Source organism: Salvia splendens, chromosome 11, assembly GCF_004379255.2.
Source record: "Salvia splendens isolate huo1 chromosome 11, SspV2, whole genome shotgun sequence".
Classification (NCBI taxonomy): Eukaryota; Viridiplantae; Streptophyta; class Magnoliopsida; order Lamiales; family Lamiaceae; genus Salvia; species Salvia splendens.
This window is the reverse complement of record NC_056042.1, coordinates 33,899,599-33,927,455: the sequence shown is the minus strand read 5'-3', so window position 1 is coordinate 33,927,455 and position 27,857 is coordinate 33,899,599. Positions and strand designations below refer to the sequence as shown.

At 37.4% G+C, this 27,857-nt stretch overlaps 5 protein-coding genes across 5 annotated transcripts; 3 read left to right on the top strand and 2 right to left on the bottom strand.

Annotated features, from left to right (window-relative positions):
* Positions 1–2,404: 2,404 nt before the first annotated feature.
* LOC121753947 (chlorophyll a-b binding protein CP24 10A, chloroplastic) lies at positions 2,405–3,533 on the top strand. The gene is made up of 2 exons (XM_042149247.1): positions 2,405–2,725; positions 2,921–3,533. Exons 1-2 carry the CDS (start codon positions 2,511–2,513, stop codon positions 3,468–3,470), a joined length of 765 nt encoding a protein of 254 aa, XP_042005181.1. The 5' UTR covers positions 2,405–2,510; the 3' UTR covers positions 3,471–3,533.
* Positions 3,534–3,839: 306 nt separating this feature from the next.
* On the bottom strand, positions 3,840–6,090 carry LOC121753948 (3-hydroxyacyl-[acyl-carrier-protein] dehydratase FabZ-like). The gene is made up of 4 exons (XM_042149248.1): positions 5,717–6,090; positions 5,589–5,649; positions 5,352–5,496; positions 3,840–4,278 (listed from the first exon to the last, which is right to left on the bottom strand). The coding sequence occupies exons 1-4, from the start codon at positions 5,943–5,945 to the stop codon at positions 4,027–4,029; spliced, it is 687 nt and encodes a 228-aa protein (XP_042005182.1). The 5' UTR covers positions 5,946–6,090; the 3' UTR covers positions 3,840–4,026.
* Positions 6,091–9,571: 3,481 nt separating this feature from the next.
* LOC121756246 lies at positions 9,572–11,162 on the top strand. The gene has a single exon (XM_042151740.1). The coding sequence runs from the start codon at positions 9,647–9,649 to the stop codon at positions 10,916–10,918; it is 1,272 nt and encodes a 423-aa protein (XP_042007674.1). The 5' UTR covers positions 9,572–9,646; the 3' UTR covers positions 10,919–11,162.
* A 5,167-nt stretch (positions 11,163–16,329) lies between these two features.
* Positions 16,330–17,948, bottom strand: LOC121753786 (peroxidase N1-like). Its single transcript, XM_042149039.1, has 3 exons — positions 17,515–17,948; positions 17,094–17,256; positions 16,330–16,982 (listed from the first exon to the last, which is right to left on the bottom strand). Exons 1-3 carry the CDS (start codon positions 17,911–17,913, stop codon positions 16,567–16,569), a joined length of 978 nt encoding a protein of 325 aa, XP_042004973.1. The 5' UTR covers positions 17,914–17,948; the 3' UTR covers positions 16,330–16,566.
* A 6,379-nt stretch (positions 17,949–24,327) lies between these two features.
* On the top strand, positions 24,328–25,448 carry LOC121754903 (early nodulin-93-like). The gene is made up of 4 exons (XM_042150192.1): positions 24,328–24,542; positions 24,755–24,816; positions 24,916–24,991; positions 25,096–25,448. Exons 1-4 carry the CDS (start codon positions 24,458–24,460, stop codon positions 25,191–25,193), a joined length of 321 nt encoding a protein of 106 aa, XP_042006126.1. The 5' UTR covers positions 24,328–24,457; the 3' UTR covers positions 25,194–25,448.
* Positions 25,449–27,857: the final 2,409 nt, after the last annotated feature.

Below are 27,857 nucleotides of genomic sequence, written 5' to 3'. Positions count from 1 at the left end.
TCTGAATTTAATTACGACTTCGATTTAATTTAGGATTTATTTATGTCAAATAAACTATACACACGTCATTTTAAATAATTTAAATAGTAAAAAAACGTTTTCTAATAAACATCCCTCAATGAAAAAATAAATCATATCACATGAAACTCAAATTTTTTAAAACAAGGTGTTCATAGAAATCTCAAGAGTAGTAATAGCCCACATAATAATATCTACTAGAAATACAATTGCCACTAAATATCCCATGACTAGTAGTAGTATATCAATTTGAAACAAGGATCCTCTCAAAATAAACCGAATGATGCTATTACACCCAAAAATACGAGAAACTCCCAGGAGTTTATATGAACCAACGATCCCGAGCTACCGTGAGATGGGGCCGGAGCGCCTTCGTTACCTCCGAAGCTCGGTGCCGGAGCCCCCGCAATGGAGCTCGGAGATAATGCTAGTGGAGAAAGAGCTACACCACAAAAACAAAACATGTCAAGAATTAACAAAGGGAATAAAATAAGCAATCCAATATAGTCGATCATAAAAAAAAAATTTATATGTTCAACAAATATAAACTAGTGCTCAAATCTACTTGGGTTATTAAATTAGTATCCTTTTGTATTTATTTAAAGAGATATGACTTGACTTCAACGAAAAGTTTAATATTTTGTGTTTTTATAAACGAAATAAACATTTTGCTAAATTTAATTATTAGATTTTTTTTATGAAAGTTATGCTTTTATAAATTAATGAAATACTATTTCACTAAATAATTAATAAATAAATCGATTTTATTGGAAAGATCATAAATAAATAAATTGATTTTATTAGAAGAAATTTACTTTCATAAATTAATTAAATATTTTACTATTATTAATATATAAATCGACTTTTATTTGAACCGAACAACAAACCATAAAAACAGTCTGATTAAATGCTCAAATATCTTTATAGACGTATTACCACTTTTCACATTTTTATATTAGAAATTATTATTGATATTCCATATAAAAGAAAAAAATCTAAACCCTATTATTATCAATTAAATGGATTTTATTTAAGAAAAAAAATCATTAAACTATACCCAAATAAATATTTAATCCAACAGATTACAGAAAATATGTTTAATAGCAATGTTTTAAAATCCGGACCGGCAAGCGAACTGGCGTCATTACTGGTTCACTGGTTCAACCGGTTCACTGGTCGAACCATTTTAGTGAATGATAGAATTTTATTAACTTTTTATCAACAAATATAATTAAATATATAAATTATACTAGTAGTAAGTTATTATAAATAAAAAATTTAATATTTATGTATAATTGTTGGTAAGTTCACCGGGAACTCTTGAGTTCGACCCACTATCAAGGCCAAAATTTTAGAATAAAATTTTGAAAAGCATTGGAACCGGTTTCCGGTTCCCGGCCAGACCGGTCCGGACGGCCGGTTTCGGCGGTTCATAGCGGTTGAACATGTCACTGGTTTTATAGTGCTAACCGGACCGGACCACCTAGCGGTTCGCGGTTGAACCGGTTGAACCGGTCGGTCCGGTCCGGTTTTTAAAACATTGTTTAATAGTTTAATTCACATATATACCTGGAGCAGCTCCAACGCCAGCATTCACATATATATTAATTTCGTGACTTCGTCCACAATCAATAGACGTTATTTTTTATTTTGATTCATACACAAAAAATAGTCCACATGTTACCTATGGTTTTGTAATTAATGTTGTATGTGTTACTTACTAATCTAGGGATGAAGTGCTATTTTTAGTTGGTCACACATTTTTCCTCAATTCAAGTTATTGGTCCTCTTTGTTAAAAAAAAAAACTTAGTCCACAATCTTGAGTTGACTGGGATGACAACTTTTACATTCAGAATTTTGTTCCGATTGCAATACCATACCTTCTGATTGTAAATATTTTCAGGAGTGAATGGGGAGAGAATAAGTAGATGAGTAATGATGTAGTAAAATAGAGTAATTGTGTATGGTGTTAAAAAAAGTAAATGATTCACTTTAGAAAATACAACCTAAAAAAGAATACAAGTCACTTATAGTGGGACAAATAGACTATTTCATTCTAAAATTTTCCAATCCGTAGATTAGATAAATATGATAAAAGTCCATATTATAAAAAAAAGTCGAACTATTCAAATCTAATATAATGTCGAGCAAACATCCCAAGATCATAGCATTAGTAACAAGATTTTCTGTAGTTTAAAACTCTACCATCATTTCACATGAAAAAAAAATGAATAAACAAATAATGAAAAACTAGTGGTCCACGTGGAGGCATTTAAGGTGAGGATGGATTTGTCAATCTGATTGGTTCAAAATCTAACAATCTATCCCTTGCATATCATGAATCCTACTTGGCACCCCACAAGACTCATCTTTCGATTTCCTTCATTTCACCATTTGCCTTTTATACCTATTTTTCCTCTTACATTTTGGCAATCCACACTCTTTGCTATCAATCTATTTACAAAATAATTGAAAGAGTGGAGAAGAAGAGATGGCTTCCACTTCAGCTGCATTGGTAAATGGCTTCTTGACCGGTGGCAAGAAGAGCCAAGCTCTCTTGTCGGCCCCCATCGCCGCCCGGGCTGGTGGCGCCGCCTCCCCCAAGAGGCTGATCGTGGTGGCCGCCATCGCCGCCCCTAAGAAGTCTTGGATCCCTGCCGTGAAGGGTGGCGGCAGCTTGGTCGACCCCGACTGGCTCGATGGCTCGTAAGTCGCTAGCTAGAAAATGTGTTGTATTATTAGTGGTTATTTGCTTGTAAATACACGAACTTTTAATATTTTCTTATTCTTACATGCAAATAACCTTATTATTAATAGGGAGAGACTTTTGAATTTGTTTAGATATTTTATTGTAAAAATATTTGTCCTACCACACAAAGTAAACACATGGTTACAATGCAGGCTACCTGGCGACTACGGCTTCGACCCGTTGGGGCTTGGAAAGGACCCGGCGTTCTTGAAATGGTACCGGGAGGCGGAGTTGATCCACGGGCGGTGGGCGATGGCAGCAGTCTTAGGCATCTTTGTGGGGCAGGCATGGAGCGGCATCCCATGGTTCGAGGCTGGTGCAGCCCCCGGGGCCGTGGCGCCCTTCTCATTCGGGACCCTGCTCGGGACGCAACTACTCCTGATGGGGTGGGTCGAGAGCAAGAGATGGGTGGACTTCTTCAACCCGGAGTCCCAGTCAGTGGAGTGGGCGACCCCGTGGTCGAGGACTGCAGAGAACTTCTCCAATGCCACCGGAGAGCAGGGCTACCCTGGCGGGAAGTTCTTCGACCCGCTAGGGTTCGCCGGGACACTCAAGGATGGAGCGTACATCCCGGACGAGGAGAAGCTCGACAGATTGAAGCTAGCCGAGATCAAGCACGCGAGGCTTGCTATGGTAGCTATGCTCATCTTCTACTTTGAGGCTGGCCAAGGGAAGACACCCCTTGGAGCCCTTGGCTTGTAAGCTTCAACTGTGACATTATTAATGTTGTGTAAACAAACGTTTGCAATGTAGAGAGTTTAATTATTGATCGATCATTGATTTGGGAGTTTACTCAATTGTCTAATGTTTGTGTCTTGGAAATCAAAGATTTACACGATTGTGTGAACCCTTTAGTAGTAGTATAGAAAAACTATGAATTCTTGTCATATAACAGAAAAATGTTGAAATTCATAGTTTTTACTACCAATTTTCAAAGTTGCTTAACAAACCAGAATTTGTTAAGTTTTTACACGAACCTTGGTGACGGAATTATTCAAAAGACGTAAGCAACAGAATTCATCCTCCATGCCTGACGGGCGACAACACCATGTCGCGGATGAGTCGTGGGCGAACATAACTCGTTATTAGCATTGAAGATCGAAGACTTTGAACAGTTTTTGCCTCTTACAAACAATTCAATGAAGAGGGCTATTTTGACTACAACTAAATTAGACAGCTAAAGCAATCACCAGATTCTGCTCAGCAAAGATATAAGAAGATGAATAGAAAGAAACACAAGCTATTGTTGGTGAATCATTTACGAGTTACCCATAGCCATCAAGAATTCACCTTCACAAGCCACTTCTCCGCCAACGTAAGCTTTGCCTTCCAACTTTGCTATTCCGAAGCGTTTCTGCAGCTTCACAAGGTTCATTCTCATCACTAATGTATCTCCTGCTATCACCGGCTTCCGGAATCTTACTTTGTCGATTCCAGCAAAGAAGAAACTGCTGCTCGACCCTCCCACCTCCGGCTGTAGCATAACTATGCCTCCAACCTGAGCCATCGCCTAGATAAAACAGTAACACGTGCATGTTATTATTTTCGAAGCTATGAGTCTTGGGGAGAAGGTAGTTCTAAGTTAAAGAGTGTTAAGACTTTCAAATGCTAATCAAAGAAAAACCACTTCAGAAAGGAACCTACACAATCATTTCCCAACTTAGAATAATACACAAATCAATGCATTTTATAACAAACAAAACATCAGCAGCTACAGGAAAATAAAACAAGGAATATGTGAAAGACCTAACCACTGACAAATTACAAAATTGTAACTTGCAAAACAGATAATAAGAGCTAGTTGAAGATACAAATGAATGTAATTCCTACATTGAAATTTTCAGCCTTTGGACTGAACGGTGATCAATGATCATTTCTTAAGAGAATGATAAACAAATAAACGAGTGAATTAGCAAATAATATTAAACGAGCCAGTTACATTTTGACCTCCAGTAAACTACTTGATGAAGTTACGTCTGAGGCAATGGATTAAGTAGCATATAGAAGGGAGTTTTACCAATACAACTACTGCATTGATACGAAATTTACAAGAACGAGATACGCAAAGAATGCAAAGAAAAACAAATTCGGAAACTCAAAGACTGCGTGTGTGCAATATCCATCAGGTGTCTTAAGTATTTGGTTGTAGCAACTAATCAGCCACTACTTAGAAGCATAAATATGATGTCAACGCATCAAAAACTACAAATCCTGCATCAACAATCCAAACATAAAAAAAAACTCTTGTCGTCAGGGGTACAAAAAGTGACTGATGCTCGAGCATCAGAGACGATAGTTGCATCCATAATCATACAAAATATGAGCCTAGATAAACATCATAAAATACGATTTTACAGCCAATACAATGCACTACTTAGAAGCATAAACATGATGTCAATGCAGCAAAATTATGAATCATGTATCAACAATCTGAACATAAACCCTTGTCATCAGAGGTGCAAAAACTTCCTGATACTCGAGCATTAGAGACTATGTGCATCCATAATCATAAAAAGCTCGATAATAGATAAGCTACGGTTTCACAGCCGATACAAATTCAATACTGTAATCACATTGGTTTACCTCAACCATGAGCACGCCAGGCATAATCGGCCTCTCCGGAAAATGGCCGGGGAAGAAATTATCATTGATAGTCACATTCTTAATAGCAACAACAGACACACCAGGTGTGTACTCAATCACTCTATCCACCAGCAGAAACGGAAATCTACAAACCAAAAACATTAACAATCAATTTTAGAAATTAAACAACACTGAGCTAGGAATGCAATTAACACAAAAAATAAAATAAAAACTAACCTGTGAGGCAAGATATCCCGAATCTGATTAATATCCATGACTGTTGGAAACGCAGGGTACCCTGAAGCCATAAATTGGTAAGAAATTGCAAACATCAAAGTGAAGAAGTTAAACAAGAGATAACATACTCAATTCAATCGGAAGCTCGGCGGAGGAGGGGTGGTCATCAGAGGCGGCGCAGGCAGCGGTGAAACTACGGCGGGGTTTGTTGAAATTGGCGGCGACGCCGTGTGAACTGCAGATGGCGTAAGGCTGCTTAACGGAGGCGGAAAGCGGTGGCTGTGCATTCTCGAGTGTTGGGGAGTGTGGAGAAGTGAGAGTGGAGAAGAGAGAATTCGGGAGGACAGAAGACGCCATTGTCGGCGGAGTGTTCGACAAAATGTTTGTGAGGAGAGTGAAGGAATAGTAGTACGTTGTTAAGGGAAGAAGGCGAAATAAACGAGGGCGGAGAAACCGAGATTTCACTACAGTCTACCAGCCTACAATGGTGGTGATTGGTGAATCATTGTCTTAGGGAAGAGAAATTTCAGAATAAGAGTTTAAATTCACTGACCTTTAGTAATTAATGATTCAATTCAGTGACCTTTCGTAATTCGGGATCGAGGCATGCGTATTCTTCGTAATAAGGGATTTCTGATATTTTAGCTTATTTATGTGCATTTTTAATATTATTTCCCTTTAACCATTTATCAATCGTCTAAATTACCCCCTTCAAATTCTTACCAAAATTCTACAAAAATAGAATCTGCAAGTGAATATAGCAATGGATTGAAAGAAATGCAGACCGTGGGGAAGGTGTTGCTGGTGTAGGAAATCAATAGACCGACGGTGACGCACTTTACGAATTTAGAAGCGGCGCTCATTATTCTTCGAGCAAATGGAGAAATTGATCAGTGATGGTGAATGTGAATGTGAATGTGAATGTGAATGGGAATGATCAAACATGTTTGAGAACCCTAGAAAAATGAAATGAAATGAAATCAAATCAAAGCATAAAGCATTAAAATTTGGGGGAGAAATGCAAATGTCTGCGTGGGAAGAGAAGATAAAATTGGGGATTGAGAGAAATAGGTAATGAATCGAAGGGGAGAGGAGAGATTACTGTAATCGACGATGTAGTGCCCTGTGTATTTGATAATTTCAGTGCAAATGTTGTCGTAAATGGTGCTAACGTCAACCTAGGCCTCTGGGATACTGCTGGTAAATACTAATTGAAACCATTAATCGACGACACGCCTCTACTTTTAACATTCCAGGCATATGTGCTAGCATTAGTATTTGCATGTGTAAATATATATTCGGTTGTTGACATACATTTTATTTTCTTGAACAGGACAGGAGGACTATAATAGATTAAGACCGTTGAGTTATCGTGGAGCTGATTCTATTTTTATAGAATTTTGGTAAAAATTTGAAGTGGGTAATTTAGACGATTGATAAATGGTTAGAGGGAAATAATATTAAAAAAGCACAAAAATAAGCTAAAATATCAGAAATCCCTTATTACGAAGAATACGCATGCCTCCATCCCAAATTACGAAAGGTCAGTGAATTGAATCCCTAATTACGAAAGGTCATCGAATTTAAACCCTTATTCCGAAATTTCTCGTTAGGGAATGGCTGCTGTGTGCGAGTGTGGACAAAACGCAGCAAAATCCTCACAAAACGCAGCATAACTTTTTTTAGTTTGGAAATTACTAGTATTATATTCAATACAATTAATCAAATAATACGATTAAATAGAACCATAAAGTCACCATTAATATGGATGCTGTCTTGTCAGCCGCATAAACAGACAGTACTTTTCTAAGTTTAGAAATCAGAATAATGATAATATATTATATTCTATACAAATGACCCAGATATTATATAAAGAAAAATAAGTTTAAAATTTAAATAAATACTTATATAGTATATGGACGATTGGGAGCGTTTTTAATAAATCCAAAAAATTTTAGAATAATAAAAATCGGACGAAATTTGGCAACCATTAGCCGATTTAACCTTCTCTTTTTTATTTCAATTATGTATTTATCGTATTTTTTGTCTATGTTATTTTATATTTTTTAATAAAATTATGAATTTTAGTATAAAATAACATTTAATCTAAATATAAATTAAATTTATCAGAAAAAATGAAATAAATTAATAGGATCTATGAATAGTGAAGAGAAAAAATGATTAAAAGATTGAGGGTTGTAGATGTTATCTTTTAATGAAGAGATGGAGTAAAAAGTGTTGTAGGTCCTATAATTAAATAATTAAAGAGATGAATATGAGATGGGGTTTTAATTTCTTAAGTAAAATAATTAAATTACATACTTTATTGATATTAATTATTTGGTATGTATAGGTCAAATTTGGGATGGATTGCAGGATGGACACTCTAATCTTCCAATTGATTGTTACTCCCTAAGTCCCAATTAATTGTCACTCTTTTCTATTTTGGTCCGTCCCTTAATAATTGTCACACCTCATTTTTACTATAAATGGTAAGTAGGTCTCGCATTCCACTAACTCACTTCACTCATATTTTATTATAAAACCAATATAAAAAAGTGGGTCTCACATTCTACTAACTTTTTCAACCAACTTTTCTTTACATTTCTTAAAACTCGTATCCGGTCAAAAAGTGACAATTAATCGAGAACGAAGGGAGTATTTATCACCATAAAGTTGAATTAATTATTTCATAGTGTCAATCGTTTAATTTCAACTAACTCATTAATTAAACCAAATGCTCCTCTGTATCAAAGGAATAAAATTCAAACCCGAACATAATATATACTCCCTCCGTCCCGCTTTAGGAGTCCCGGTTGATCAATTTTGGGCGTCCCACTTTAGGAGTCCCGGTTGGGATAAACTAATAAAAAATACCTACAAAGTAAATAAAAAAGTATTAAAAGTGGGCCCCAACATCCACTACAATATTTATTTATTACACATTCAATTAAAAGTGAGTCCCAACATCCACTACAACATTTATTTATTACACACTCAAACACTTTCTTAAAACATGTATCCAACTCAACCGGGACTCTTAAAACGGGACAGATGGAGTATATAATAATATCAATACATTTAATCGAACATATCATAAAATACTGTATATACTGTATGAAAATTGTTATATGGAAAAAAGTTAGTCTATTGATGAATAATACCAATACTACCGATATTTTTTTATATAATATGTACATATCAATATTTTTCATCTAGTATATGATACCTTCTCAACCCTAAGCAAGATTTCGTAGTTCGCCTGTTAGTAATTAATCATCTTAATTTACCATTTCTTGTTCATCAATGGATTAATTGTCTCATTTATTTTCACTAAATTTTAATTTTGAACCTCACATTTCACTAATTAATACATATATTAGTACAAAATTAAGACTCCTATTGTACTCACTTTTTTCATTTACTTACTATTATAATTTAACTAAGACATAAATTTAAAGGGGACAACAACTATTTAAATCATGAAGTTCGATTAAATTTTGTTGTACCATGAACTTTTAAATTGGTTTATAAAATCACAAAGTTGTAATTTTTTTTAAATGTACATCCTTTGCACAAATCAACATTTATTTATAATGTTAAAAAATGATAATATTTCAATAAAACAAGAAGAGAAATAATAAAATAAATAAATACTAAAAAGAAAACACTATACTACTTACTTGTTTTAGTAAAAACATGTTATTTTGAATATCGTTTTTAATGAACTTTTGTACATGAATGAAACAATTTTTGAGGAATATTGTTTTTAATGAACTTTTGTACATGAATGAAACAATTTTTGAGAAAAATTAAAACTTCATGAATAAATATTTTAAGTTTAAATTAGTGACAAAAAATTAACCCAAATTCACAATTAAAACTATTAATCCAAATTTAAAGGGCCCATCACAATTATTTGGAAATATTAATGCCAGGGGCAATCTGGTGATTAAACTCAAGTAAAAATATGGAGTAAACGGCAGTCTTTTTAGTGATAAGGTAACATAACTTCCACCGGAGTCGGCGGCGCTTCCTCCATTGCCACCACCACTACCATGGACTTCCACCTCCACGGCGGCTCCCCCTCTTCCACCTCCTCCCACCACCACCAAAATCCCCCCACCGACAACACCAACACCAATTCGGCCTCCAACGGCCACCACTCCTCCGACCCTATGCACTCCTGGTGGGAATCCATCTCCCGCGCCCGCTCCCGCATCCACCTCCTCTCCTCTCTCCTCCCCTCTCCCCCCCACCTCGATCCCCTCTCCTCCCTCGCCGATACCGACCGCCCCGCCCGCTCCCTCCTCCTCTCCTCCCCCGCCTACTCCTCCCTCTCCGCTGCCCTCTCATCCCCCTCCTCCGGCCACGCCGACGACCCCCTCTGCCGCTGGCTCTACGAAACCTACCTCTCCTCCGACCCCGATCTCCGCCTCGTCGTCCTCTCCGCCCTCCCCCTCCTCGCCTCCGCCTACCTCCGCCGCATCCACCACCCCGCTGCCGAATCCCCGCCATCCCTCGCCGGATTCGAGGCCGTCCTGTTAGCGCTCTACTCCTCCGTGGCGAAGTCGCGCAACGGCAAGGCGGTTACCGTTTCCATCCCCGATCTGTCGCAGCCGTCGCTGTATCACGCTCCGAGAAACCCTAGCCCTAGTTCGAACCCTAGCGGGACTTCGATCGGGATTCTCTCGCCGCCGCTGGAGCCGCAGATGGCGGTGAAGTCAACCAAGCGCGCTTGCATCGTTGGCGTCGCGCTGGATTGTTACTACAAGCAGATATCGCAGATGCCGAGGTGGTCGAAGCTTGATTTCTGCAATTTCGCTGCTGTTTGGGCGGGGGTTGATTGCCCCTGCACTTCGGATTTCGATGGGAAACCGGTGGATTTTATCGATAAGAATGACCGTCGTTGTAGTGGGAACGGATTTGGGGATGATGATGAAATTAGGGTTGAATCAGACGAGATTGATCGGGTGGTGGAGAGAGTTAGGGATTTAGAAATTGAAAACGGTGAAGAAGAGGACTTGAGAATTCCGCTACCATGGGAATTGTTGCAGCCGGTTTTGAGAATTTTGGCGCATTGTTTGCTGGGGCCTCTGAATGCTGATGAGGTGAAGGACGCCGCGTCTGTGGCTGTGCGGCGCCTGTATGCTCGAGCTTCCCATGATCTGGTTCCGCAAGCGATTCTAGCTACGAGGAGTTTGATCCAGCTTGATAAGGGGATGCGTGAAGCTGCTAATGCTGCTGCTGCTGCTGCCAATGGCTCTGATTCGAATGCTAACACTCCCAGTAAGGCTAAGAAACCCGAGATACTTTTAGCTTCCAAGTGATGGTGTTCTATCAGAATTTGCCTGTTCATAACTTGCGTTTGGTGTTCATTGTGGGTATCTGAGAATGTATTGATTTTGTGTAGATTATTAATTGTTACTAAAATTATACGTATAGATGAATTGTTTTTATGATGGGTAACGGGCCAGGCCAGATTGATGAGATATATGCTTAACGATGTGTAATATTATGAATTATGTTAATTTGATGTGTAGCTGTTATTGTTCAAATGCTTTTGTTTCTTTAGATATGTTGTTGATATGGTTCTATGGTGAAATATAAAATTCCACATTATTTAGTTTCTTAATCAAATGCCTTCTAATGTTTTTACTAATAGTTAACATTGAAGATTCATTTTTTTGTGGTGCTGTCTTTGCTATCTGTTTTATATAAACAAGGACGTAGAAGAAGGAATTGGGAATGTAAAAGAAGGGAACATGGATCGTTGAGTTTTCATTTGGTGAATGTAGAGATTGTTGATGTGCCTGTTAGGCAACATTATTTTTCATACTTTTTTGCTTCTTGGCAGTGAGTTTAGTTTAGTTTCTTATGAAGAGGGAGGGAAGCATCATTTCTGCTATTGCCTTTTATAATTTTTCAGTTTGCCTAAAGCATAGTAGTAATAAGTTATATAGTAGTTGTAGCATGTTTGGTAGGGTGGATAACTCATCTAGGGATGGAATTCCATGTCTTTTTGTTCATGGAATTCCATCCCTAGATGAGTTATCTCTCCTACCAAACATGCGCTTAATGATTAATGTGTAACAAAGGGGACATTTACATAATTCCCAAAAGGCTGTAGATTCGTTATCCTCACCTTGCTTGTTGGTTTCTCCTTAAGAGATTGTTCAAATGATGAGCTTTGCAGGATAGGTTCCCTTAATAAGCATTTGATAAGAATTCTATCAGTGTTTGAGTATGCATTAGTTGCCTACAGTGGGGAAAGAAACTGAATTTAGGAGCAACCTTCATAGTTTTACTAGGATGAAGTTTTGACATTGTTGAACTCCGTTCTAATATTGAGGTTTCAACACCAACCAGAACTTGAGACATGGTAGGTTGTTTATTCCATTTAAGAGGAGGTCATTGCTGGACACTTTATATAGTAATATATACTCCTCACTGAATGAGGAACCTTGGCTGCTCCGAAACTTGATGAAATACTGTTTAAATTAGTAAAGTTTCTGATCCCGGGCTCATCTCAGCGTCTTTTACTTCAGTTAGTGATGCGTTCCAGTCGACCATATTGGTCGACCTAGATCTGCTGCTTGGCTTGTTAGTTGTTAAGCTATATCTATGTTGGTCCCGGAAAGTGAACATGATTGACAAATATCACCAAGTTGACCCCTACTCTAACCTAGTGATGAGTTTACAACCCTCCCAGGTTGTGGAAATCCTTGGTCTAGTGCTAAAATTAGGATGATCCCTCCCTCCCCGAACTGTATCCTCGAGAGTGGGGATCACATCGCCTTCGATCTCGGGGCTTTGTGATTAACAAGAGTCGATTTTCTGATTACTGGAATGAGTCTTCTTTCTTGACTGCAGATGAGAAAATACTGTGTGAAAATGAGTCATTTTCTGATTACCTACATTACAAGCCCACAGTTCAAGTAGGAGCATGACCATCATTTTGCATAATATATTTAGTAAATGTATCATGAATTTCTTCATTATCTTATAGCTTTAGTCCTTGTAATGTTATTTTTTAACACTTTTCATTATCTCTCTGTAGACACATGCATGCTAAATTTTTGTATGAATTAGTATAGTATTTTCCTCTCATAATGTTTTTCTGTATTATTAGCTATCGTCATGCTCACCTGCACTACATTTATAGATTTTCCTTTTCTTTTTATTCTTACTCATTTTTCATTGTACAAATTTTCCATCAAAAGTTTAGTTTTTGTCGCTAATCTTGTTTTAAGAATATAAAGCACATTAGGAAATTAAATTTAGTTATGAGCCCTACTTTATGTGAAGTAACTGAAATAGTATTATGATTAAATTATTGATCTTATGGAAAAATTGTAAAAATTCTTAGAATTACAATTAATAGAATAACCTTAAAGAAAGTTTTAATTGCTTATAAAATCATTAAGTTTGATGTTTGTCATGCACATTTTAAAATTTGAATGATAAATTACTAAGTATTAACAATTCTCAATTGTATTTGACAAAATTTGTGTTATTTTTTCTAGTTTTTTAAGCTTAAAATGCCGTTGTTTAGTCGCCCACATCCTTTTTAATACACATTCAATATATCGACAACACCAAATTTTCAGTAAATCATAGGCAATTTACCTTAAAGAATATATCTACCTTCGTCATTGAAAATGACATTTTATAATCTATAATTGAGCAGTAAATTATGATAATTTACTGCTCAATTATAGATTATAAAATGTCATTTTCAATGACGAAGGTAGATATATTCTTTAAGGTAAATTGCCTATGATTTACTGAAAATTTGGTGTTGTCGATATATTGAATGTGTATTAAAAAGGATGTGGGCGACTAAACAACGGCATTTTAAGCTTAAAAAACAAGAAAAAATAAGCGAAGTTGAAGAATCAACGACTTACTCCCAAAGTGCCACGTGGTGATTATTCTATCCAAATATCTTTATATTTATTGGTTATTGCTAATTATTGTGCTTTGTCGTCATGCCGCATGAATAGTAAAAACACTTGACTTGATAGAAACAAATAATTGTAAGTTTTACCATAGTTATAGTTAGCTTATACGTAGATGTAATAATTTTATTTTATTACGATTATAATTAAAACTGACAAATTTAAATTGAAAAATTAAGAAATTTAATTGGAATGAATGTAACCTTAGGCCATCCGCAATGGGCGGACGATGGCACGCCCGATGGCGCACATCGTCCGCGCCATTCATCGTCCGCCCCCACTGTGGGTGTGTGGCATAGGCCGCGGACGATAGTCGCGGCCTATGCTTCGGGCGCGACTTAAACCTCGGACGATGGCCATCGTCCGCTCCATTGCGGACGTCGCGGACGATCCGCGACATCGTCCGCCCCATTGTGAAGGCCGCGGATGATGACACGCGGTTTCGTTTTTTTATATAAATCTCGTTTTCATTCAGTTGTGCATACGAACATATCGACTATCTCTCAACATATTCTCTCTCAACATCCAACGAAAATGAATCCCGGCGAAGACACCAATAGTTCTAGTTCGTCTGATTCCGGTCGTTCGATTGACGAAGCATTTGATGCAGCCGTTGAAGAGGCCATGGCGGCATGCTATTCGCAAATGCAGCGCGAGAAGGCGGCGGCTGAGCAAGTCCATCGTCCTATTCGACATAGGACGTATGTCCGACGCAACCACGAGGAAGATCACAGGCGTCTGGTTGAAGACTATTTTACCGATCAACCACGTTGGGGCCCGACTGTGTTCCGCCGCCGGTTTCGAATGTCGAGGTACCTTTTTCTCAGCATTGTTCGTACATTGTCTTCACGTGAAGAATACTTCACGTTTCGGGAGGACGGCATCGGGAAACCCGGCCTTACACCATTGCAAAAGTGCACGACTGCTATTCGTCAGTTGGCATACGGCACCACGGCGGACCTTTTTGTCGAGTACCTCCACTGTGGGGAGACTACAGGCCGCAGTGTCTGAAGTACTTTTGTCGGGGGATAGTAGAGGCCTATGGCGACACATATTTGCGCAAGCCGACAGCCACTGATTGCCAGGGTCTGATGCAGATGCACGAGAGGGCGCACGGGTTTCCTGGGATGCTCGGGAGCATCGACTGTATGCACTGGCAGTGGAAGAACTGTCCGACGGCGTGGAGAGGCCAATTCACAAGTGGATACAAGGGCAGCCACTCGACGATGATCCTCGAAGCCGTCGCTGACTATCGGCTTTGGATCTGGCATGCTTACTTCGGCGTAGCCGGGTCGAACAACGACATCAACGTCCTCAACTCGTCCACCCTCTTCACCGACCAATGTAACGGCAACGGCCCGGCCATAGAGTTCACTGCCAACAGACGCCAATACCATATGGGGTACTACTTGGCCGACGGCATCTACCCACGGTGGCCAGTTTTCCTAAAGACGGTCAGCTGCCCGATTGGTGAGAAGAGGGTTTTATTTGCGCAAAAGCAAGAGGCGGCGCGGAAGGATGTAGAGCGGGCATTTGGGGTGCTCCAATCACGGTGGGCAATTGTGAAAGGGCCGGCTCGTTTCTGGTACAAGGAAGTCATCGTCGATGTCATATATGCGTGCATAATCATGCACAACATGATAGTCGAGAGTGAAGGCGGAAGCATCACCGATTGGAATGACGACGACTGTGCATCTAGCTCTGCCGGCACATCAACCGAGACACCCGATAGAGGGTTACCGTTAGGTTTCGATGAGGTTTTATCTAGGCAGACCTCAATGCGCAACCAACAGGAGCATGCGCAGCTCATGAGCAACATGATTGAAGAAGTGTGGGCTCGTAACCGCCGTCGCTGAGTTTGCATTTTTTATTATTTCGCATTGTAATGTATTAATTTTTATTAAATGAATGAAGTTTTTAAAATTCGTATTTTTAATGTATTTTAGTTTTTTTTAATTCGTATGTATTTTGTAAATATTACAAAATTGATGATGTGGCGCGCCATATGGCGCGCCTTAGGACGCCCACTGCAGGTGGAGAAGGAGGAGGATAAAAATGTTGACGTGGCGCGCCATAGGGCGCGCCTTAAGGTGCCCCACTGCTGATGGTCTTATACAAAATTCTGTCGCGACCAATTAAAAAGTAAGTAGTGAAATCAAAACATTAATTTCGAAACAAGTGCGGAGTCGGAGAGAAGTCAAAGTTGACTGATTTGGACGTGGTAAAGCGTAACACATTACACATCATTGACTTATTTTTTTCAAAAAAGATTACATTAATGCATGTATATATAAAAATATTGTACTAAATACTAATAAAACGTCCATAGAGAAACTGAGAGTCGAAAATATCTGATTTAAAGTAATATATGTAATCACTTATTTATACTGGCTTACTATCTGTATCGCAAGAGATATATAAAAAATACCACAAAATTTAAAGTAATATGGACTGATTTTTCGATATAGAAAATATTTTATAAAAAGGTGGAACGATATAAACCCACTTATTAAAAAGGAAATGATTTGTGACATAATGTCTTTATACTATAATATTTTTTATAATTATATTTTAGTAGGAGTAGTATATTTTAACTCTTATATCCGCATGCAATTTTGATTAGGGATAAATCAGATTTAACTGAATATCCTTATCCAAAAATTTAAATTACGACATTTAAATTTTTATATTGACTTTTATTTTATGTGATATTTATGTATTTTTTTCAATGTGTGTTTGAGAAATGTTAATACAGTATATGATAAGGTATGATTAAATTCTCATAAAACTGAAAGTTTTCAAAATTATTAAAAATCGAAAGTAATACAAAATTACAAATTAATTTTTATTATGGCAAAGACATTGCAAATATGACATTAATCCAACCTTAACAAAACACAAAGCGACATAACAAAAATTTAGTTACATGAACAAATATTCCAATTTTAGTTACCTGACCACCATAACTAAATTCAGCCGCATCTAAGCATCTAACAAATTGTCGCCGCCGCCATAACCTAATTAACCGCGGAGCAAACTGTACGGATCTCGCCGTTGGTGCCCGTCTTAACCTCGACATTGCTCATCTTGACCATCGACCTCCCGAACTCGATGCCGAACGTGAGCCCGGCCACGCCCCTCACGCCGATGAAGCGCTGCACGACGCTTCTCGTCGAGGCGTCGCCCCACAGCCGCTGGTCCGACTCGAGGACCCCACGCCCGTCCCTCAGCTTGGCGAAGTAGCCCGCGTCGAAACGGGTCTCGCTCCCATTGTCAAGCCCCACGCGCCTCGTGCCGTCTCCCCCGTTGGGGCACAGGCCGCGGAGCGTGGCCAGGAACGCGGGATCGATGGTCGGGTCGGGCCCGCCGTTGGTGAAGTTGTACAGACGGTAGCTGAAGAACTGGCAGGCTGAGGTTCCGATGGTGTGGCCTCCTGCAAAAGGTTAATAATAATTCAAATTAATATTTTTTATTGTAATTACATTATTGATATTAGTAAACTTGGATTAATTAATTATAATTAATTGGAGATGAAGCGGCTTACCAACTAAGGCAACTAGGTCTTGAGTGTTGAGATTTTTATCTAGAAACTTCTGCTTTTGGACGTCGACGGAATCGCGGAAACCAGGTAGGTTGGCGGTGGCGCTTGCCTGTGACACCCGGCCGTCGCGCCGCCCGGTCGGCACAGCCCAGCTCCCTCCGCCACTCTGCACCAATTAAAATTAATATGTTTACATTAATTCATGTCTAAACTTTGGATTTTGGTATAAGCTCAAAAGTATAATTAAGTGACTGATTGAACCTTATAATTAGAATATTTTGACCACTAATCATATAGCTAGGGTTAGTAATTAATTACTCATTTACCATTTTTTTATTATTATATTCTGATAAAGGTGACATTCTACTAACTCATTCAACTCATACATAGAATATTAATTCAAATTCAAAAATTTGATACTTACGACGACGACGGAATCACGAGCAGCAAGAGCGAGAATGTCGGCACAAGAGACCACACCAGGGCACACTCGCTCGATTTGCTGTTTAGCATCGTCGATGACTTCGTATCCTCTCAACAGACGGTTGGGCCCCGCAGTCTTCTCGGTGTTAGGACCATCAATGAGAATGGAGCCGTCGCAACCCTCAACAAAGCAATCGTGGAAGTGCATTCTGAGCAAACCCGCGGCAATCGTAGGGTTAGTCCGGAAATGCGACCTCACGGTCGTCTGAACTATCGACTCGGCACGAGGGCACGTGGTCGCGTAGAACCCTATCCTCGTACCTTGGCCTTGTGACAAGGCCACTAAGGTACTTAATACTACTATTACAAGAATTCCATTGATGTTGTTGGGAAAACCCATTTTTAGTATATAGTTTGTAGAAAGAAATAATCCACTCAAATTGTTTGGTTTGTGATTATAAGTGGTGGAAATTGAGGGTATTTATAGGGTGGAAATTGAAATTGAAATTGAAATTGAAAGTGAAGTGAAGAAAGTCAAAAAGGTTTAAGCCTTGAGAATAAGTAAACAAAGCCGGCTACTAGTGGTGGCATTTTCCATCTAAAATTCAAAAGAAATTTATAGTATCATCGGGTAATGAGTTGTCATGCAATTCCATTAGTATCTTCTTTGGATTATTTAATTTAGATGATGTGACTCATGGCATTAGACCATCCATAACGCGGTCACTATACCGTCCCTTAACTGTCCCTTAAAACACTATTTGCTGGCCCCACTATACTTTTTTTACTCCATCCCTTAACTAAGGGACGGAACGTGCAACCCTTCGTCCCTTAACCGTCCTTTAAATTACTATTCATTCAATTTCATTTTTTTCCAATAAATTCAATTAATAAAAAACACACTTCATTAACAATAAAATAAAATTACAACATAAAATAAAAATACAACTTAAAAGTTAAAAAATTAAAAAAACACACAATTAAAATCCTAAAAAAATAAACGTGGCATAATTTAAAATACAATTTTATAGAAAATAAAAAAACTACTCCGCCGGCGAATCATCCCCTGAAGGCGGTGGAGGTGCACTAAAGCCGGTAGGAGGCGGAAGGCCAAGTTGGGCTGCCAATGCCATAAAGACAATTCCGTTCCACCAGGCTTGGTACTGGGCGGGCGTAAAGCGGGAAGTGTCCACCATTGTGGCGGTCATGTACATGGCCATAAGGGAGTTCGAGCCTCCCCTCCCCCTCCCCCGAGCCAGCCTGGCTTGATTCGCCTCGGCCAAAGTGAGCGTGAAGCATCTTATATGTGCGGCGGCGGGACCCCTTCGGCTTAATCTGGTGGTAGGCCTCAGAGACCTTTTCCCAGAAACACTTCCAGCTTTGTTGATTCCAGACGATGGGATCGTATGAAACACGGATCTAGGCGTTGTACACCGCCATCGTTTCTTTGCTGCTGAACGGATGCCGGCCTAGATCCTCCTCCTCGCCCGCCTCCGCCTCTGCCCTGGAGCTTCCACCGCCTCGGCCTCCTCCACCGCCTCGGCCTCCCCCGGAGTGGGTTCAACGGAATAATCCTCTCGAATCTAGGATAATCCCTGCGAATACCGCGAGGCAGAGGGACGGGCATATGCATCCACGTCAAAATTGGGTGGCTGGTAGCCCCCCGGCGTCGACGAACCCTGGGTGCCCGGCATCGACGAACCGGAACCACCCAATGTGTTGTACATGCTCCCCCAGTCGCCGAACGCGTTGAGATCCCACGCGTCGGAGCCGCCACCGCCGGAGTTTCCGTCGTCGGACATTTTGTGATGAGATGTTAGATGAAACTTGGAGAGGAAATGGAGATGATTTGGGGAGAGAAGATGCATAGTTGTGTGTGAAATGAGGATGAATTAGGAGTATTTATAGAGTAAAAAAATAAAAATTAAAATAAAATAAAAAATGGATAATTAAACGGTAATATTACCGTTTACAATTTTTTTTTAAATTCGTTTTTTTTAAATGATTTATTATTTCAGCGTGACGATGCCCACTCGCGGGGCGGCGAGTGGGCGTCACGCATGGCGCCTGGGCGCGCCATGTCGCCTCAGCGCGTGGCAAGACGGCTCGTCACTCGTCACGCCGTGACGGAACGTGGGACGGGATCGGGACGAGACGGGGCGCCGCAACGCGTCGCGCCGCCGTCCCATCCCCCGTGACGGAACGCGGGACACGTGTGGCGGGTGCCCTTATTTGTCACCGACATGCATGGATTGTATGTAGCAATTAAGCACTATAATCTTTTTTTGTGTTGTTAGAATAAATCTTTGACAAGTTTAATTAGGAGAATGATTAGGTTAAACAAACACGTTATGTAACCTTTTGACTTTGAGGGGATTCGTAATACAATATACCAAAAGTAGCAAAATAGATTTAGAGGAGCTTTGAAATTAGGAGAAGACGACAATAATGTAGCGTTGTAATTAGTTAAGTTTTAGTATTTGTTTAATTTGACAATGAGGTGAGTGGGGTTGCAGGTTTAGTTTTAATTTATTGTATCAAGGGAATTCAGACTTTGTGGCGGATTTTTGACGAATTCGAATTAATCTGAAAATTCAAATTTGGAAAGAATATATATATTGTAAATATCCATAAATTCAAAATTTAAATAACTAAGTCCAAATTGAACCCAAAAAAAATTGAAATATTCAAATATATGTAATACTATTATTTTTAATATTATATACATATATATTATTTTCTTTTTACAACCAAAAAAACTAGGAGTGAGCATTATATACATTAGGTAAGAAAATATTTTTTGAAATAGTACTCCCTCCGTCCGTCATTAGGAGTCTCATTTCTTGGCGGCGCGAGATTTAAGAAATGTTAAGAAAAGTGAGTGAAAAAAAGTTAGTGTAATATGAGTCTCACTTGTGTATATTAGTTTTAAACGAAATGTGAGTGGAATGAGTTAGTTGAAGGTGAGACCCTAATATCGTTTATGGTAAAAGTGAACCAGGTTCATGGACGGACTAAAATGGAAAAACGGGACTCCTATTCGCGGACGGAACGGAGGGAGTAGTATTATGTAATATTAAAATGAAATTTGAAATGTATGATAATTTAGATTTTTTTTGGAGAAAATAATCTTATCCGATGCGAAAATCTAAGAAATTCAACCGAGTTTAATATTTCTATTTTATTCAATTTTGTCCAGTTTTACAAATGATACTCACATAGGGAGTAACATTTTTCTATGACAAAAGTGTAGGTTAAAATTTTAAAAAAATTATTGGTAAACACGTGAAGCTAGCCATCACCTAAAACCTTATAATGTGCTGAGAAGAGGAAGTTTCGTAGGCAAATTTGACGCTTGCTCATGAAAGCTACACTTATGAATTCGTCTTTATTTGCTAAGTCAAAAAAAGTTGCACAGTGCTACAATATTAATGGATAACATGAGAGATAGAGAAGATTATTATTCAATGACTGAATTGGACAAACATTTCAACCAATTGCATGTATTAATGAATAACAAATGCCTTGTCTATGTAATGGCCAATTAGTAGAAACTTCTTGTTATATAATGCGCCATTTGCATGAGCACTGTGCTTTATTATCAGTTATCACCTAACTTTTGACTTTAAATGTTCTATTCATACATGATTATATTTTTACTTCATATTGAAGCAATACATGTATGTATGTACGTATATATGTATGTTGAAAGAATTTAGTATCCTAAGGGCATAGGTTCGAGGGTCTCATTTTCGGTCTAATTTCAGTCACAACATCTGCAATGAAGTCGGTCTATTTTCAACTAATAACCCGACTCACTAAAATTTTTTTTTACTTTTTATTTAGAATTTAGAATTAGAAAACTAATAAAAAGTGTTTAATTGAGTTATAAATTAAAATTACTTAAATAACAACAATGAAAATAATATAAATTAAATTCGTTTTCGTAAAAAAATTGGCCATGCTGCAAACCTGTCGTGCTCCGACAGTCACATTTTGCAGTCTTATTGTGAATGAAGAGTAAGTAATATTAACAAAATTCAAGGTAAATTCATGTTGAAGATAAATTCCAAAATATTGGATATACACAAGAAATTAAATGTTAATATCACAATCAATATTTCTTGGAGTATATTGTATCTTAATATCTATGAAGTCAATATAGACTCTAACGCACACACACACACACGCATATAAGTGTGATCAGTATATATAAATATAAATACAAAATAATTTATCCCCAATAAGTATATATATTATGTTTGGAGTACAAAACTAAGTGAGTGAGTCAACAACTAATGATGATCATTTTTTTCATTTTTCGATTGGAAAAAAAACATTTGGCACATATATTTCATCGAAAATATGATTAATTTCTAGTCCATGTTAGTAGTATTTTGTTTTTGGGTTAATATCTATTGATGGAAATTTGACGTGGATTGTTATGAATTATTGAGTCCGCACCGTGTGGACTGCTGCACGCAAGTTTTGGCCTTTTCATAATACATAAGAGGGTATTAATCTTAATTTTGTTAGGACAAAATATCAAGAAAACCATGAATTTTGGTCATTCTGTATGTTGCCCAACAACATAATTCACGGGCAATCTCATATTTGTATAGTAATATTTAAAATGTCATATTATATATAATTTCACTCGAATAAGATAGGTGGAAAAATATTTAAAAAAAAGTTAAAAGTCATAGTTTTTACAACTAATCATTGAATCAGAATTTGATCAAAATTCATAATTTGTTAAGACAATTTGCCCATTTTTAAATAACAATTGATCTAGTTAGACTATATACATATACATGTCTATTAATTTTTATTGATAACTATATTAACTTTCAAATCAATTACTTTATCTAATAGGAGTACATGTGTAATTTTTTTTTCATATCAAGTTTTAGGTTAAAAATCATGAGTTTGGATCAATAATTGGGTTCAGGTTCGGGTGAAAGAGAAGTTTGAGCTTTGAGTTAAAATAAAACTTGACTTTGATTAAAATCAAGTGGGCTTCTTTTGCTGTTGGGCTTGAAAAAATAACTATTTGCCAACTTAGAATGTAAGCCCACGACTCCAAATCAAACAATAACTTTTTAGTTCATCTTTTTTAATTATCACCCCATTGTTATTTTTTAATATTTATTATTTTTTAATTTAAAATAAATAATTTAAATGTATAAATATTAATTATATACCATAAATTACATAATTATAAATTTTAGAATCAATTATCATAAAGATAATAGATGAGTTGTGAGTGTTTGATGTTGTATTTAAAGATAAAAATATAGTTTGATGTTTGTATTTAAAGTTAAAAATATAGTAATTCCTATTAATATTATTTTTGTGTTTGCCCCTGATGCTCTTAGTACCTACCAAGTCCAAATTCAGATCATTAGTGTAAAGATTTATTCCACCCACAGTTAGATCTTGAACGAATGAAAATGGAATAAAAATTGCCACATTTAGATGCATAAAACATTAAAAGATGCATATAGATAAAAAAAATGAAATAAAATATAGGGCCACTTTTATGGATGTTTGTGATTCTATGATGTAGTAAAACTTAAAAGTGAAAATCCCATTACACAGCAGCTGCTAATGTTTATAATCAAACTTTACTCGATGCACCGCACATGGCCTATATAAAATAGTTTATATAGACTGAATTTTAATGTACAAGTATAATATAAGAGAGAATATAAAATGGTTGAAATAGTAAACCATATAAGTGTTAAGATACAAATAAGTAGATGTATGAGAGTAATAGTCATAAAATTTTCGTGAAGACTAATTTTTATGGCCAAACTAAAATAAGAAATATACAACTATTTTTTTTGGATACATAATATAGTGGAAATTGCAGCAATATTATTGTGTGAATAAAAATAAAATAATTTCACAAATTAGAAAAGTAGGTGCAAATCCAGATAAATATTGATGGGATTGGTTACCCATGGTTTTGAGATTTTATTGCTATCTGGAATTCTAAAACCAGTGGGTGAAAGTGAGTTTATTTTACTATTTGCCAACTTTTTGGGTACATGAAAGGAAATCGGATTAATAAAAAAAACCTTTTCTTACATAACTTTGCGTTGATGCATGTATATTAATTACTCGGCTCAAAAATATTCTAAAGTATTCAAACTATCAATTTTCCGATTCCAACAAAAGAATTCAAAGGCAAAAGATATTAAAACATTAACAATAAATAAAGAAAAATGGATAATTAATATCTAAATCACAACGCTTTGTTGACTGGTCTTACTATGAGCTCATTAATGTAAAAAAGTATTTCCTCCGTCCCTATTTAATTGTCCCTCTTTGACCGGACACTAGTTTTAAGAAAGGTAAAGAAAAGTTGGTTGAAAAAGTTAGTAGAATGTGAGACCCACCTTTTATATTGGTTTTATAATAAAATGAGAGTGAAGTGAGTTAGTGGAACGTGTGACCTACTTACTATTTATGGTAAAAATGAAGTGTGACAATTATTGAGGGATGGATCGAAATGAAAAAGAATCACAATTAATCAGGGACGGAGAGAGTATTAAACTTGATAGTGGAAGTTATCACAAACCTTACAGTCTTCTGATACCAGCAACGATCTTATTCATTGTATATCTGATTCTATGAGTTTTTCTTTTAGCTAGAGAGTAACACCCAAATCATGAAATTGGGAATTGAATGGGGACAAAGGTAGATTAAAAAAAGCAATGGGCATGGGAAAACCCAAACTAGTGGCTAGTATCACCTATTATAAACAACTGACTCCCAAATCCATTGCAACTCAAACCATCAAACCCTCTTTCCCACTCACCAAATTCACACTATATATAACTACACTTCCATTTCACTACAACCATCATCCACTCACTACAACAACCAATTCTAAAAATAGACAAATAGAGTTTGAGAATTTTTGAAGCAACATTATTATGGCTAGAGACCTTCATCTTGCTAATAAGCCTTCCTTGTCCTCTGTCGACCAAAAGCTAGCCCTCGCCAAGCGATGCTCTCTAGGTCCGTGCCCGTGATTATCCGATCATTCGTGCCTGTTTTTGTGCGCTTTGCCTTTTGTGTCATTTTAAAGCAACATTATACCTAGAGACTACTATTTTTTTTTTGTTCGTCTGTTGCTTTTCTTCTATAGTGATTTTGAACAGATTGTTTGTTTCTTTCTATGTTAGCATTCCCATTTTAACATGTGAAAAATGTGTATATAATGTGTGCAGAGGGTGCATTGGCAGGAGCTAAAGCAGCTGTTATTGCTACTATTGCTACTGCTATTCCTACTGTAAGTTCTAATTAATTTATACTCCACAAATTAAATTTCTAGATATCTACTTCTGAAATTGCAATAATAATACTAATTGAATGCATATGTTTTTTGCAGGTGGCAAGTGCAAGAATGTTGCCATGGGGTAGAGCCAATCTCAACCCCACTGCACAAGCTCTCATTGTCTCCACTGGTGAGAAATTAAACCTTGCCTTTAATTAATTACATTATTAGGTGTTGTTAAATTGTGATTAAAATAAATTATTGCCTTAATTTTGATTTATTACATGTATACAGTGGCTGGAATGGCATACTTTATAGTGGCTGACAAGACTATCCTTGCAACTGCTAGGCGCAACTCCTTCAATGGCACTGACCAACCTCATAATTTTTGAAGATGAATGTTTAGTGATTTAATTAAGATGGATACTTTTGGTTAAATCATCTTTTAATTTCTATGTACCAACCATCTCTCTATATATAGTATGCTAAATATAGAGTTGGATTGGTCACTTATGTGAAAGTGCTTCCTGATATCAATCTATTATTGTATCCAAATGTTGCTCAAAATGTTATGATGGGTGTTACTTAATTATGGTTGATAAATTTTAATAAAAGTTCTCTAAAGTAAGCTACTATCTTGACAATAATAAATGAGTCAATCTGGTGCTTGACGCAACTTGCAGAATGTCTTTACAACGTGAAAATTATTTTTTTAAGGCTTCATTGGTAGCTATGTTTTATCGGAACAATGAGAGATATCACGTCTACTATGAGAGTTATATTAATTCTCTCGTCTATACTAGCTCGATCACACTCATAATTATGTTTTGCTGAGTGGTGCACTTTTTACTAGCACTATAAATACATGCAAGTATACAGAGTAGGAATAGTATAGCTAAATGTCAGTATTAGCCGATCCTGGGAGCATTAGCCGATCTGGTACATCAATACATGTTCCTATGCCCATTCCAATCTTGTCTAACTTTGCTAACTCCCCCTTATCAACCCCCCCTTATCAACCCCTATCTTGTTCGTACTGGAAACACGTCTTCCTATTCCATCTTTTCTCGAATCTCCTTTAAAGGAAGAAATCAAATAGAAGCTCGAGAAGGAGTTTACTATGGTCATATGATTTTAGATTTGCTGGGTGTCGGCCCGCAACCTCTTGCTCTGGGCCCTGGTGGCTTTAAAAGCCCTTTTTTTTGGGGGGGGGGGGGGGGGGGGGGGCAAGGGGAGTAGGGCGTATCCCTACATACTCTTTTTCTATCTAAGTCAAGTTTAGTCCAGGAACTGGTTTAACAAAATGGGTCCAGAACTACATCGATCTGATACCCGCTTACCTTGGTAGGTTATGTAGGAAGCAACCGTTCCTCGGTTGTTCGGTCGCAAATGGCCAAATAAAGGTATTCTTGTACCGGGATATCGAACACAGGGAATATAATTGCAACTGGTTATCATGTACTAAGCGTCAATTACTATTTACAGAAACAAGAGTTTTGGGGATTTTTTTGAAAATAAAACAAGTAAAAGCAAGTAACCAACTAATTGCAAACAAATCACAAAGATAAAAGATAAAAGATAAGAGATAAGAGAATTCTAGGAATGTGCATTCACTGTTATGGTTATACAAATTCCAACTACAACACCCTAGCACAGTTCTTACTTTGATAGAACGAGTCACCTAGCTTATGCTTATGCGATGCAAACGTTGATTACAAACACTAGGGGCGTCAATCCTAGAAACGTAACTCATAAAAGCTCCTAAGACCCTTGAAAAGTCTCCACTCTCAATTAACAGTGTCGTTTTAAAGGAAGCTAATTATAGTGTCTATTAAGTGGATCTAACTCGCCAACCTCCTCTCACGATTATGTAGCAAGTTATATTAAATCATCACCGAATGTGTCACTCAAACGTGAAGCATTATGGAACAACTTAAGGAAGAAACAAAGTAAGAACAATCAGATATTAAATAGAAAACAGAATTGTATAACCAAAGTCCGTGAGTTTAGTTACACATGATAGAATAAACTGAAAACATAGATTGGAGGGAAGACCGTGAAAACATAAGAACTAAAGCAAATAAACCTAAAGGTTGAATCCTTGTAGCCTTGATGATCTTCTTGAATCCTTCTCCAACCCCTTACACAATGAAGTACTCTTAACTTTTGAACTTTGGAAATATTAGGCAAAGAGAAGGTCGAGATGATAGATTAGGGTTGGAGGAGGAGCCTTGAGGGCTCTCCAATTTTGGAGGCTATTAATTTTATTAATGAAGTTATGGGGTATATATAGGCTTGAAAAATGTTTAAACATGGTAAAAGGTGTTCTCTAAGTAATAGGAAAGATGGAGTTTTCGTGCCTCATAGGTTATGGAAAAGATTTGGCTTAACAAGATAATAGTTTCTTTCATTCCTTAAATTCCCGCCAGCACTTGACATCATTGCGCAATCTTCGTAGAATTGTCATAACTTTCTCCACAAAACTCCAATTGAGATGATCTTGGTACCAACGCAAAGCTCTTTCAAAGACGAAGTGAATGGTATGTAGAACGCCCTAACCAGACTTCAGAATCGACGGAAAATTGAGTTTGAACACAGGCTATCGTGCGCGACCGAGCACAACGGGCCGCTGGACAGCTCCAGAACTCTCTGGAATGGTTGCGGCGACTGCTGCATTGGGTCCAGCGGGCCGCTAGGTTGCGTTTCAGTTCCAACTTCCAGAATTTGACGTTTTTATGATCTTTTTCAGCTCTATTTTGCACATTTCTCACAAAATACGTCAAAATACCAAAATGAATAAAATATACTCTCTCCGTCCCATGCTACTCGCACTTTTCATTTTAGGCCGTAAATTTGGGATTGATTTTATTGTGTAATTAAAAAAGAATTTTAGGTGTAATGAGACATCACTTAATAAAAGAGCTCTTAACTTAAACTAACATATTAATTAAATGCAATAATTCTAACTTAAATTATAAATAGTGTAAGGACTTTGTGACGAGCCGAAAAGCAAACGTGCGAGTAGCACGGGACGGAGGGAGTACAAAATATGGACA